General features: G+C 35.8%; 1 protein-coding gene across 4 annotated transcripts in view; it reads left to right on the forward strand.

Moving 5' to 3' along the window:
* Prdm5 (PR/SET domain 5) overlaps positions 1-4,400 on the forward strand; it is a 212,912-nt gene extending 208,512 nt beyond the window's left edge. For 3 of the 4 annotated variants that reach the window (XM_074041652.1, XM_074041653.1, XM_074041654.1), the window contains one exon: positions 1,085-4,400. In XM_074041652.1, the coding sequence (XP_073897753.1) occupies positions 1,085-1,249 (165 nt within the window). In that variant the 3' untranslated portion in view covers positions 1,250-4,400. The remainder of the gene's footprint in view (positions 1-1,084) is intronic. The other variant, XM_074041656.1, reaches the window with a different exon arrangement.
* Positions 4,401-13,578: the final 9,178 nt, after the last annotated feature.

Genomic DNA, 13,578 nt, shown 5'->3' on the forward strand with positions numbered 1-13,578 from the left:
GGGATTCAAAGAGGATGGCAGGTCGGCAAACTTCCTTGAAAAGTGATTTAATTATAAAGCTTGTTTTCTTTCTGCTGCACTATGCTATTATTTATGTATAAATTAAAATGTATTATTATTGGATTATTCCTCCTTCTTACCAAATTAGGGGCTTATGCCTTTCTGAATTTCTTATTGCTATGAATGCAAATGCTCCTTCCCACATGGAGAGAGCACTTTTTTATTTGTGTATTTTCACAGCTTCACCTCATTCAGAATTCTAGCTTTCTTTAGAGTATTTTTACAAGCCATTTTACTTCTCAGTATATTCATTATGCTTTTCATGGTGTTTCCACATTATTTATGTCTTATTTCAGAGCTGTATATGCTTTTAAAGAGTTTTGTGTAACTTGAATTTTTGTAACATCAGACTTTGAATTCCATCTCATTTCCTTTTATAACTTAAATGATTATGCCTTACAGATTCTATGTAAATTTAATATTTTAATTATCACACTGTTTAATAGATGTTGAGCCAGATGACATTGTGGCAGAGATTTCCTCAGTTAAATAATATATATAATAAGAACTAAGGAAATGAAATAGTGGCCATAAATTTCCACATATGATGCATAAAGTGGTGTTAACCAGTGACATCACAAGTGGTAATGAATGGAAGAGATCACTGGTGAGAAAGGTCTTGTGCCACGGATGCCATACGGAGAGATGCCATCTGGACCATAAGGCATTTTGCTTAAGAGTCTTTTAAACATTATAAATGGACTCTGTTAGGATAAGGAAGGTATGTTTCCAGGGAGTCATGTCTCTCGGGCTGTTCAAGGCTAGAGCTGGGGGAGGAAGAGGGTGACTGTGGTGAAGAACAAAGGCAGGTACAGGAAACCCTTTGGAACTGTTCATTGATTTCTGCACCTGTTAGTTTGGATGTTTAATTCTACTTATTTCGAGAGCAATTTTTGTTCTTGGGCTGTTAGTACACCTTTGAAGGCAGGAGTTTTCATGGTGCATGTAGGTGGTAAGTTGGTGTGTCAGAGGTCTCCGTTGTATACGTGGTATAACGTGCTTGGCATCGTTGGGTCTTTTCTAGGTGTGTGACTTGGCCTTCAGCCTGAAGAAAATGCTGATCCGACACAAGATGACTCATAACCCCAATCGCCCACTGGCAGAATGCCAGTTTTGCCATAAGAAGTTTACGAGGAATGACTACCTCAAAGTGCATATGGACAATATCCATGGCGTCGCCGACAGCTAGCCGTAGCTGCAAAGGATAAGCCGTTCAGAAGGGCTCTTAAGATGCAGCCTTGATTTTTCTCACCTGATCCTTGTCACAGAAATAGCCAAAAGTAACTCACTGGTACCATAGTTCTTATTTGTCTACCTTTGGAGTTTATAGTTGCATATGCAAAAAAAAACCTAATTTTTACCAAGAAATTGTACAAGTGGAACTCTGTAGCCCTGCAAAATGTCTTATAAAATGGAGAAAGAAGTCACAGCTCTTGACTAACTCTCTGGAATGAAGTTTAGGCCTTTTTATTTTATTGTGATTCTTTGTCCACGTTTGGGTATTTGTGTGTGTGCATGCGCACTGTGAAATAGTGGTTATTGCAGCTGGTTATTACTAAGACAGAAATCAAGATAACCAACTATTTCTTTGAAAATAGGAGTAAGAACGAGCGTTTTCAGTCTCAAGCTTGGTAGCAGGATAAATAAACAGACCAAAAGTTTATCTTATTTAACAGTTCCCTACCACAAATGAGCTTAAAATAAAGAGATATTTAAGAAATAAAGTGTCTATTAAAATATTGTTCATTTTAGAGACTTCTCAAGAAATGTTATTTCCATTCATTTCAATACAGACATTCATGGTCTAGAGTACTTTTATAAGATTACACACACATACACACACAAAAAAATCTTAACTATTCATCAGGCTGCCCCTTCTTAGTTTATGCTAGTTATTTTTTATAAATTAACAATATACAATTATACATAACTAAAAACAGAAAAAGAAAAGGTTCTCTATCTTTGCTGGCTGACAGTGTTAGGACAGTAGTGTGGCATTACCACATTAGTTACAAGAAGCATCACCCTTTACCTTCTTATTCCATAAAAGCAAAATGAGCATGCAATGCAGGTATAATGCAGTCCTCAAAGCATCAACATTCCATTTTGCAGAAGACATTTTCCAGAACCTTGGCAGTAGGTGATTCTGAAACACTTGAATTATCCTCACTCATAGCACATAATTAGGAATACAGAATAAAAAATACAAACCTGGCAAGTGTTACACTTAAGGGAACTTTAAGCAAAAGCATAATCTCTCCCTTTAGATCATATTTCAGTGAAATATTTGACAGCAGCATACAATGAACAGTTTATTTGGACAGATAATATGCTACAACCTGCTATAAGGTCAGAATAACTTACAGGATTCCAAAAGCCAGAAAAAAAATGCAATGAAGCCCAAATAAAATGCACCTCTCTAAATAGAAACTACTCAAACAAAAGGTAGCCTGTGTTTTAAGGAAGTTACTTCACTGCAATGGGTTAAAGAGAAAGGTTGTCTGAAGACAGAGTTCTTTGACTTCAGGAATCTCATTTTAAAATCATATTATTGCCTGACTTCAGTTTTAAAAAGAAACATAGATTCAATCTAAGCATTAAAAATACTAATTTGAAACTAACTATACATAACTTTTAAAAATATAAATCCTTGAATTAAAATTTAGAAGATATTTAATTTAGAAGATATTTAAGTGTAGCATTTTCTATTTGAAGTTATAGATTGTATTATATAAAAATCAATTTTAGCCTTCTTTCAACAATGTATTTTTAGATCTATAGCATTTTCCATTCATCATAGTGTGCTTAATAACATTGGAATATAAAAGGACAACTATAAAATTGGTAGTGTGTATTGTATAAATACACCATGCTTATTCCTTTGGATGCTGCAGTCTCTATATGGGATGCTTCATATCCTGAATATGTGATGAATGTAATACTTGGAAGGAAGCCAAATGCTAATTTTGTGTAATCTCAGTGAGAGTTGAAGGATAAATGAGGAAATTACCCTGGAAACCCTGGTGTCGCCATGCTGCTGTGAAGTAAGCTGCCAAGGGAGAGGCACTGGCCTCGCTGTACTGCAGGCTGAGAGAGAAGGAGATCTTTAGAAGGGGCAGATGTGCTTACTGACACACCATCCTCTCTGTTCAAAGGACTGAACCCAAAACAATTCCTTAGAAGACTCTATATGCTGTAACCATTTATCCAAAAGGCAATTATTTATAAGTAGTTGCAGATATATTAGCATTTGTGTGCTCTTAACTTTTAAGTTGCTTAGCAATGAAACAAAGATGAGAATGGTTTTAAGCTTGATGGACAATTTAAAAGCACACTCCTCTCCTTTCCTCTCCTCCCCTCTTCTCCCCTCCCCTCTCTCCTGAAGGCTGTATCTGTCTGAAGAGGGTCACTTTTACACAGTGCTAATACAAAAGTTTAGTAATTGGCACAAAGCTCTTCTGACTCACTGTAGCCACTTCACTGGCCAAATGTGAATGTGGGTCCCAGAGTGTCTTATGGCCTTAGCTTGTGCATTAGATTTCATGTGTTCCTACTCTCCCAAAGCTACAAGGGAAGGAAAATGGGTACTAGAAATACTCATTTTTTTCTTCACAAATCAAAATACTGCTTTTGAAGTCTCATTGTGGGGTTGGGAATATTTTGAGGTGGGTAGGCAGGAGGTAATGTGCCACTTTAAAACCCTAAGGTTTTGCCATTAATACTGAGGTTAGTTTGCATGTATGTAAATGGATCATTTGTAAATAGCAGAACTCGTGCGATAGCATTTTTATTTTATCGTAATTACAATAAATGTACCTAAATTACTACCAGACTTCTTCTTGGCATTTTACTTAATACAGAACGTAGCTAGCACAGTTGTATAGTAAAATACAAACATGTTGTAAAGTTGTTTTTGGTGAGAGAAGAAAATGTAATTGCCGTAACTCCAAGGCCTTATGCTTCTGTAGTTTGCACATCTAAGTATTTTTATATCTGGAAAGTATCTCTAAAGCTGAGCCAACTTGGTCTCAGGGCAGTAAGGGAGAGCATTTTTCATACATCATATCTCATTCCTGGACATGACTAGAACAACATAAAAAGGAACATTGCTGCGAATCAATGAAACCTGACATATAGCAGCATCTCTGAGCAAAAATAGCTAGATGTTCACAAATATAATTGAAGGCCATAAAAGTTATGGCTAATGTCTTAGTTACTATTTTTTTTAAAGAATATTTCATTATTTTAGTGTACCCATACCACCTTGATTGTAGCAACAAGAACCTGACAATTTTTTTTTTCATTTTTCTTTTATTATTCATAGGTGCATACAAGGCTTGGTTCATTTCTCCCCCCTGCCCCCACCCCCTCCCTTACCACCCACTCCACCCCCTCCCTCTCCCCCCCCAATACCCAGCAGAAACTATTTTGCCCTTATTTCTAATTTTGTTGTAGAGAGAGTATAAGCAATAATAGGAAGGAACAAGGGTTTTTGCTGGTTGAGATAAGGATAGCTATACAGGGCATTGACTCACATTGATTTCCTGTGCGTGGGTGTTACCTTCTAGGTTAATTCTTTTTGATCTAACCTTTTCTCTAGTACCTGTTCCCCTTTTCCTAGTGGCCTCAGTTGCTTTAAGGTATCTGCTTTAGTTTCTCTGCGTTAAGGGCAACAAATGCTAGCTAGTTTTTTAGGTGTCTTACCTATCCTCATCCCTCCCTTGTGTGCTCTCGCTTTTATCATGTGCTCATAGTCCAATCCTCTTGTTGTGTTTGCCCTTGATCTAATGTCCACATATGAGGGAGAAGATACGATTTTTGGTTTTTTGAGCCAGGCTAACCTCACTCAGAATGATGTTCTCCAATTCCATCCATTTACCAGCGAATGATAACATTTCAGAACCTGACAATTAAAATAATGTCAATAGTGTTTAAAATTTGGAAAGAATATAGAACTACTAAAGCTTGACTGTTAGTTAATGCAAGAATTCATATGTAATATCTGTGTTCTTGATACAAAAAACTGTACACTTGCTAGGAATTAATTACACTTTAAAAATAACCATTTGTCTCTCCAAGATAGTATAAAAATGAAAGGAATCCCAGGTCACAAAGGATACTTGAATTATTCCATCACTTCACATTTTGAATTTTTAAAGAAATTTTCTAACATGATTTTTTTTCTTAAAAGTTAATTTGTCTGGTAGCTTTTACTTAATATTTGGGTGACATATCCTTTTTTGTTCATTCTTCTGTGATCATATGAAAAATTTAAATGTGTTTTTTAATAAACAAATGATGTTAAGATTTCTCATTTTTTTCTGTCTGATGACACTGAGCTGAGTGCTGCTAAGTCTATGGTGAAGAGCAACTCCAGTAGGCTTTCTCATGTAGTCTTACTTGGGTGCCTAATTGGCCTTCTGTTAGAATCTGTATTCAATAAAGAAATGTGCTGTTTTACACCTAACGTATGGAATTCATTATCACCAATGTGATCAAAAGCCTGGCATTGTAGACATAATCCAAGATCATCCTCTGTATAACTCCAGGATTACTTTTTCTTTTACTTCTGCATTTCAGGATCTGTATTTGCAATAATTTCTCTATAATCCCTATTGGTCTTGAATTATGAAATGTCCTTAGTTTTCTTTGAAAGTGTTCCAGAAAGCTGAGTATGGTGATCCACACCTGTAATCCTAGTGCTCAGGAAACTAAGGCAGAAGGACCTTGAGTTTAAGGCAGCCTGGGCTACAAAATGAGACCCTGTCAAAAAAAAAAAACAAAACGAAAAACAAACTTCCACAATCACATGAATGAAAGCAAATCAGTTGAAAACTGAACAAATCCGACTGGAATCAGTTGTTGAGATCATGTATCCCCTATTAAGATATTTGGTAAAGCAACCTAGAAGAAAGAGAAGTATATTGACCCAAAACCTATATATATTTTTTCTATTCTAAAGTTAATGTTAGCATCTGAATTGCTAAAATAAACCTTTATGAGATAGAAGCAAACTATATAATTCCTATACTAAGTAAGACCATAAAGTCTGTGGTGATGATGAAGCAGTTCCACATTTAATTAGCTGTAAAGAATTCCAAAATCTTAATTTTGGGGGAAATTAATCATTACTTTTATCTTAAGTCTAGTTTTATTGAAATTCAGAGAATCATCTCTAAACCTTTCTGTGTGTGTGTGTGTGTGTGTGTGTGTGTGTGTGGTTGGTTGAGGTATTTTTGCTTTTGCAGTTCCAGAGATTGAACCCAGAATCACACACATGCTAGGCAAATGCTCTATCTCTATCTCTGAACTGCACCCCTAGCTCTTAGACCTTACCTTCTAATTAGGAGGTTGACCACACAAATAACTGTTTTCAGCTCATCTTCCACCCGACAAATATAGTACACAGTTTTGTCCAGAAAATAAAATGTGTCAACTGCAACCCTCACTGTCACTTTCAGCCGTTCCTGTTCTTCTCACATCAAGTGGGTCTCCTGTGCTGTTTCAACTGTTGGCTGCCCTTGGTGTAGTCTACAGTTTCACCACTAGACTAAGTATACAAGTTGAGCCAATTGACTTTGTAGTGAGAAATCCTGTTTTCTCATAGTTTTCTAAGCTAGATATTATTCCTAGTTTCATAGTTCAGTAAAGAGTATGTAGCTTGTTGCTCACTGCAAATCCTGGAAAGGAGTGAATGGAGGACACAGAGTAACGGACAAAAAGAGGAACTCAAATTTTGTGTCTTACAAGCCAAAACAGTCCTGAAAAAGAGCAAAGCTGGAAGCTTCATACTTCATAGTTTCAAAACATATTACAAAGTTGCATAATTAAAGCAGTATCTTATTGGCATAAAAACTTACATGTAGCAGAATAGGCAACCTAGAAGTAAACCTCGTGAATGTTGCTAGAAGATCTTCAACAAGGGTGGCAAGACTACACAATGGGGAAAGATAATCTCTCAAATAAATGGTTTTAGGAAAACTAGGTATCCATATGCAAAAGAATGAAGTTGAACCCCTACCTTACACCTTGTAGTTTTCCTTTCCACGGTTTCAGCTACCTATAGTCAACCAAGGAGAGAATGTGAAGTGGAAATTCCAGAGATAATTTCACATTCTAAATTGCATGCTATTCTGAGTACCATGACGAAATCTTATGCCACTGTGGTACATCGTGCCTAGGAAGTGAATCATCCCTACCCAGCATATCCACACTGTATATACTACCTATGAGTCACTTACTGTCACCTTGGTTATCAAATTGTTGCACTATCACAATTCTCATGTTCAAATAATCCTTATTTTTTTCTTAATGGCCAACAGCATGAACAGTGATGCTGGCAATTTGGATGTGCCCAAGAGAAACTATAAAGGGGTTCCTTTAAGTGAATAAATAAAAAGTTCTCAATCAGAAAAGAAAAAATACACTATTAATTTGATATTTAAATAAGCTTTTAAAAATCTGCCTCTAAGCTGGGTGCTGGTGGCTCATGCTTGTAATCCTAGCTACTCAGGAGGCAGAGATCAGAAGGATCATGGTTTGAAGCCAGCCCAGGCCAATAGTTCACAAGACCCTATCTTGAAAAAAACCTTCACAAAAAGGGCTGGCAGAGTGGCTCAAGATGTAGGCCCTTAGTTCAAGCCCCAGTAACACACACACACACACACACAAAATTGCTTCTGTTAATCTGTTAGCACTCATCTCAAATTCAGCAACTTTGGTAAAAGAGTGGTAAGTAAAAGAGTAGTAAGTTATAAACCATTCCTGTAAAGGAATACTAAATATCAGATGTTTAAGCATCCTTTTTCATATATTTCGTGTATATGTATATGTGGGTATATATAGATATACACATACATATGTTCATACAAAATTCAGACTCAGAATCTGCCTATAACATACCAGCCTTCGAAGACATTTGAATTCTTAAATTGCCATATTCTTATCTGAAATTTTAACTTATATTAAGAAGCATATTGTAACACTATAAGACATTTTTACCATGTAATTTGGATTAGATGGCTTCTGTGGTCTCTGAATAGTAGGATACATTAGTGTCTGTATAAAAGCCTGGGTTTTCATGTTCTTTTTGGAATAGTGTATTTTCATATCTCGTATATACATATATACATGTATATATGTGTATATATATATGTTATCTGCTTCCTTATAAATAACATTTTGTCTTGTTTTCTATATTTTTTGTAAATGCACATATACACGAGAACTTATAAATGAATAGTACATAACCAAATTTCATATTTTAAACTCAGACAAAAGGTAATCACTTATAGGTATAAAATATCCTGTATGCTTAATGCTTTCTTATACTTTCTGAAAAAACACTTCAGCAAAGGTACAGTGTATCAAATCACTGAAAATTTAATTAACAAATATACTTTAGCTGATATTCAGGCTATATAAGTCTGCAATTCTCTCCTACTTGGAATAAGAAAAGAGGAAAGGGGAAGAAATTATGAAAGAGGATGAAAGAAAGAAAGTAAAATGGTCACAAATTTGTAAAAAGGATAGATCTGTAACATCATTTTTTTAGCTGAATGATGTCAATTTCCTTAGCAATGAATGTATTTAATGGTACCCATGTACTTGTTAAATTTGTTATGAGAAATAAGTCAAGAACTGTACAATTATCTGAAAAGGTTACCTAACATAACTAGAATTCAAGAAATAATATTGCTGTAGTGTTAATTTTTTGTTAATATTACAAAATAACTGAGATAAATAACTTGTACAGAGGAACAGTTTGTTTTGTCTTATGATTTCAGAAGTTTGAACCCATGCTTTTGGGTCTGTGCTGAGGCAGGACATCACGGTAGAATGCATCATGTAGAACAAAGCTACTCATCTTATGAAGGGCTGAAAAGAGAGAAGAAGAAAGGGTCTGAGTCCCAATGTCCCCTTCAAGGGCACATTCCCAATGATCTAACTTTTTTCTTTAGGCCCCTGTCTCCTAATGGTCCCACCACCTCCCATACCAACATGAGCAAGGGAACCAAGCTTTCAATACATGAACCTTTTGGGGACATTGAAGATCTAAGCTATAGCATTAGTTTTCCTTCAAATAATTCCCTTGTCATTCTATATATGTTATTCGGATACCTAACACTACTGCTCAAATCTTGAAGCAACCTTGGGAGTGTTTTTGAAAATTCTTAAGCACTATATTTGGAACATTTAATTTATTACATATTTAATTTTATTAATATTTAATTTAAAACATAATAAAGATACTCAACCCAAACACTAAAAGATATTACTGTTAATGTATAGACTACCTGGTATTTTTTTCCCTTCCCTTCCCTAGGTTTTTTTTTTTGTACTCAAATTTACATTTTGCTCTTATTTTAAAACTTAATCTGTCTCTGGAGATGTAGCTTAGTGATAGAGCACATGCCTGGCATGCAGTAGACCCTGAGTTTTATCCCTAGAATACGAAAACAACAACAAAAAGTTAATTTAGTCAATAATTTTGATTTTACAATCAAAATTATTCAACTACATACTTCCTCATTCAAAAAAAAAAAGAATAGTGTCCAAATGTCCAAAAGAAGGGAAAAAAATCTCTGTTGTTCATATTTTAAGTGCAATAGCACCTACCAAAATGAAATCCTGCTATAAGTAACAAAACTGGCTATTTATCATTTAATATGTCAATCATTTAGTTTGTGGGTGAATTAAAATGAATGTGTACACATGAACACAAATTCATATTTTCATTTTAGATGCATTGTATGAAAAGGCACAATTACAGAAATTTGTAATTCATTCCTTTCGTGGAACTTTGAATGGAAATAATGTAAAATAATATAAGAAAACAAGTTCATATCTTTGAAAATTTAAAAAGTATTTAAAGAAATACTTTTTATTCTTATAATGATTCTTTAGTTCAGGAATAATGATTGTCTTAAGGAAAAGGACAGTAGTGAAATATCCTAAAACTAAGTACATTTCATAATTTGAGACTAGTAGGGTTTATAAATTATTGCAAATATGGATCCTGAAATGCAGTAGTAAAAAAAAATGCTTTTGATTATTTCAATTTTCTTCACCTTTAAAAATAAGCATTATATATAAATGTCATTAATAATTTATTTAAGTGCACAGTATGGTACACACGAGTACTGTTGCCATGTGCACAAAAGCAATGCATTAATGAGAAATGCCCCACTGTGTTTGATTAATGGGACCTGAACACCTCTTCATCAGAAGGTGATAAAGAACATGAATCTTAAAGACATGAGTGTCTTTTCCACAGCTTCAAATTTGGATTAGATGGCCTCTATGGGCTCTGAATAATAGGAAACATTAGTATCTGTAGAAAAGCCTGGGTTTTCATGTTCTTTTTGGTCTTGCTGTCATTAGATGCTCTAGGAGTGATGGATTTGTTTTCCTTGTCAATTAGATAGGTTCATGCAACTGGCCAGAATATGTCTTTCTTCCTTGCCAGCAAGGATCTGATTATCTTACAGGAGTTGTTTTAACAATTAAAATATCTCATCTTCTCTGAAGAGAAATATTGGATGCTTTAAAACCTCTGATATGAAAGAACCTGCTTGTATGAAAATGATAAATGTTAATTTTCTATGCACCTAAAGTTTCTGTTGTTTTTAATAATTGCTGTGATATATTTTGAGAGAGAATTTTCTAGACCAGAAATGTCTGACATTAACTGGTCTTTCTCCATACAACATTCTGGTTGTAGATTGTTACATTAGTGACTTCCAATGAATCAAGGCTCCTGTTACATGAATGAGGAAGAACAGTTAAACAACCTCCCACTCAACCTACAGAATCATAAAAAAGTAACTCATTAGTTATTGTTTGAAACCCCCAACTAATGGAATTTATGGGGTGAGTTGCTACAAAGTAATAGAGTAGTACATAGAAAAGGGTTCTACTTTAACAGAACCTGCAATATATGCCATTGACTTTGGAACCATCCAACAAGTATCAGTTGCCAAACATCATGAAACAACTTGCATAACTGACCCTGCAGTACAATGAAAGAAAATATGTACCTTCTGAACTTATAGGTTTAGCTAAGGAGCTTTCCACAGAGAAGGATTGGAGCGAGCTTTCTCTTGCTCCTCTTACTAATGGAACTAACAGGGCCTAACTGGTGTCAACGGGAGATGCAGAAAGGACACATGATAGACAGACAGAAAGTTGGGGCCAGATGTGTTGGGTGCTCGTGTGGAGATGCACAACAGCCTCATTGCTTCTTATCTCTATTAATCTCTTCTCTTTATTCTGCTGCTTTTCTCTATCTTTTCTTTAAGGCCTTACTGTTTTACAATTCTTTAAAACCTTGCTTCTAACCTTGTTTGCTTTAAACCTTGCTTGCTTTTCTATTCTTTAAAGTCTCTTAGACTCACTCTGTCCCCTGTGTTCTCTTAGCTTTTCTTTAGCATAGTCTCTCTTAACATCTTTGCCCTCAGACTTGCACTGTCCCCTGTTCTCTTTAGCTTTTCTTTAGCTTAGCTTTTCTAAAGCCCATGTATAAAGTTCTCAGTGCAGACTTGTACTGTCCCATGTTCTCTCTTTAGCTTTCTTAAAGTTCTGGCCCTCAGACTTGCAGACAAACAACAGCGGCCCCTCTTTAGCAATTCCCCTTCAGCATTTCTTTTCCCTTCAGCAATCTCCCTCCAGCAATTTCCCTTCAACCAAAAACCCCCCCATTAAAAAAAAAAACTCCCCCATCCAAAAGCCTCCCTTCACCTAAAAGCCTTCCATCATCAAAAAGCCTCCCACATCCAAAAGCCTCATGCCCTTCAGGGAGTCTTTTATACCCAGTGGTAAACAAGTAGGTAGAGCAGCAGTTCTTGGGGAGGGGCATGACATTGTAACAGGAGAAACCTGTGCTCCTGCTTCTAAACAACTTAGGAAAAGAAGCTGAGCTGCATCTCACCTTCTTGCTCTCTTCTGTGGCTCGGGCTGTGCCAAATCTCAGCCTACAGAACATTGAGTACAATTGTGCTTATGTTCTCATAGGCTTCTCTTACTCTGCTCTCCACAAAGGATGAAGCTATAATTGACTTCTTTCAGCTGTGTAGGGTAAAGTAGAGGAAAGAGGAGATTAACTCAGGAAGGAAAGCTCAGGTAGCAAAATTTAGAATAAAGATGACAAAAGTCTTGTTAGATTAAGGAAAATAAAAAGGCTTTAAATTTCCAATCTCTAGTGAATAGACTTTCAAAGTAGGAAAGAATCAGGCAAAATCAAATGAGGAATGTTGTCTATGAAAGCATTTATTAAGTCCTCAGGAAGATTGTATGAGGTGCCTGGTAGACCTGCAGTCCAATTAGACAAAAATGGAATGTCAATGACATTCCATGCTAAGTAGAAAGACATCTGTTTTTAAAAGAATTATGGAAGTAGCATTTGGAACATGGAGTAAGCCCCTAGTTAAGTTCATAAAATGCCCAAAGAGCATCAGTATAGTGTAACAGGGATTGAGTCAGTACAAAATGAGAAAATATCTGGGCTCCAACATTCCATGAGCAGAAAGAAGACTGAAGAAACTATTCAACTATTTAAAGCTTCAATTAGGCGTTTTTGGTTTTGTGCAGTACTAGGGTTTGAACTCAGGGCTTCTTGCTTGCTAGGCAGGTGCTCTAACACTTGAGACATGCCCCCAGCCCTTTTTTGCTTTTGCTGTTTTGAAGGTAGGGTCTTCTGTTTTTGCCCATGACAGCCTCAGACCAGGATCCTCCTACCTACACCTTCCACAGGTGAGATAGGATCTCACTAGCTTTATTCCCTTGAACTGCAATTCTCCTGATCTCTGTCTCCTGAGTAGCATAGGATTTCTGCTATGTGCCACCACACCTGACACTCAAAGAGACTATTTCTTATAAAAAAGAATAAAGACCTCTGTGAGAAGGGAACCAAGGAAGAGGACAATGAAGCAGGAACCACTCCTGTCAAACAGAATTGGCTGTGTTCAAAGAAAGTTCTTTGGACTTAATTTGAGCTCTGACAACACATGTCTTAACCAGATTTCCAAATTTCTATGGGCCTGCTATGTGCCTCTCATCCTTCCTTATTTGTTGTCTGCAAATAGGTACAGTTGTCTTTCCCTGTAGAACTATTTAGGTCATGTTTAATCTCGGGTGAGTTTCAGTAGTTGGTGGTTTTCCAGTCATTGGTCAACTGGACAGTTTTGTGTAAGTTGTCAGGTTAATGTGCACAGTTGTCGAGAGTATTCTTTTATTATCATTTTAATGTCTTGATGATGGATGGATAAGTAATTGTATCTTCTCCTTCATCCTGACACTGGTGTATCTCTTCTTTTTCTTTGTCAATCTTGCTAGAGGATTATCAATTTTATCATTTCAAAGAACCAGCCTTTTGCTTTGTTGATTTTCTTTATTCTACTTCATTGAGTTCTGCTCTTATCTATATTATTTCCTTTCTACTTTCATTAGGCAAATTTTATTCTTTTTTTAATTTTGTTATAACACGTGGTTAAGTTGCTGATCTTAAGACTTTCTTCTACA

This window comes from Castor canadensis, chromosome 9, assembly GCF_047511655.1.
Source record: "Castor canadensis chromosome 9, mCasCan1.hap1v2, whole genome shotgun sequence".
NCBI lineage: Eukaryota > Metazoa > Chordata > Mammalia > Rodentia > Castoridae > Castor > Castor canadensis.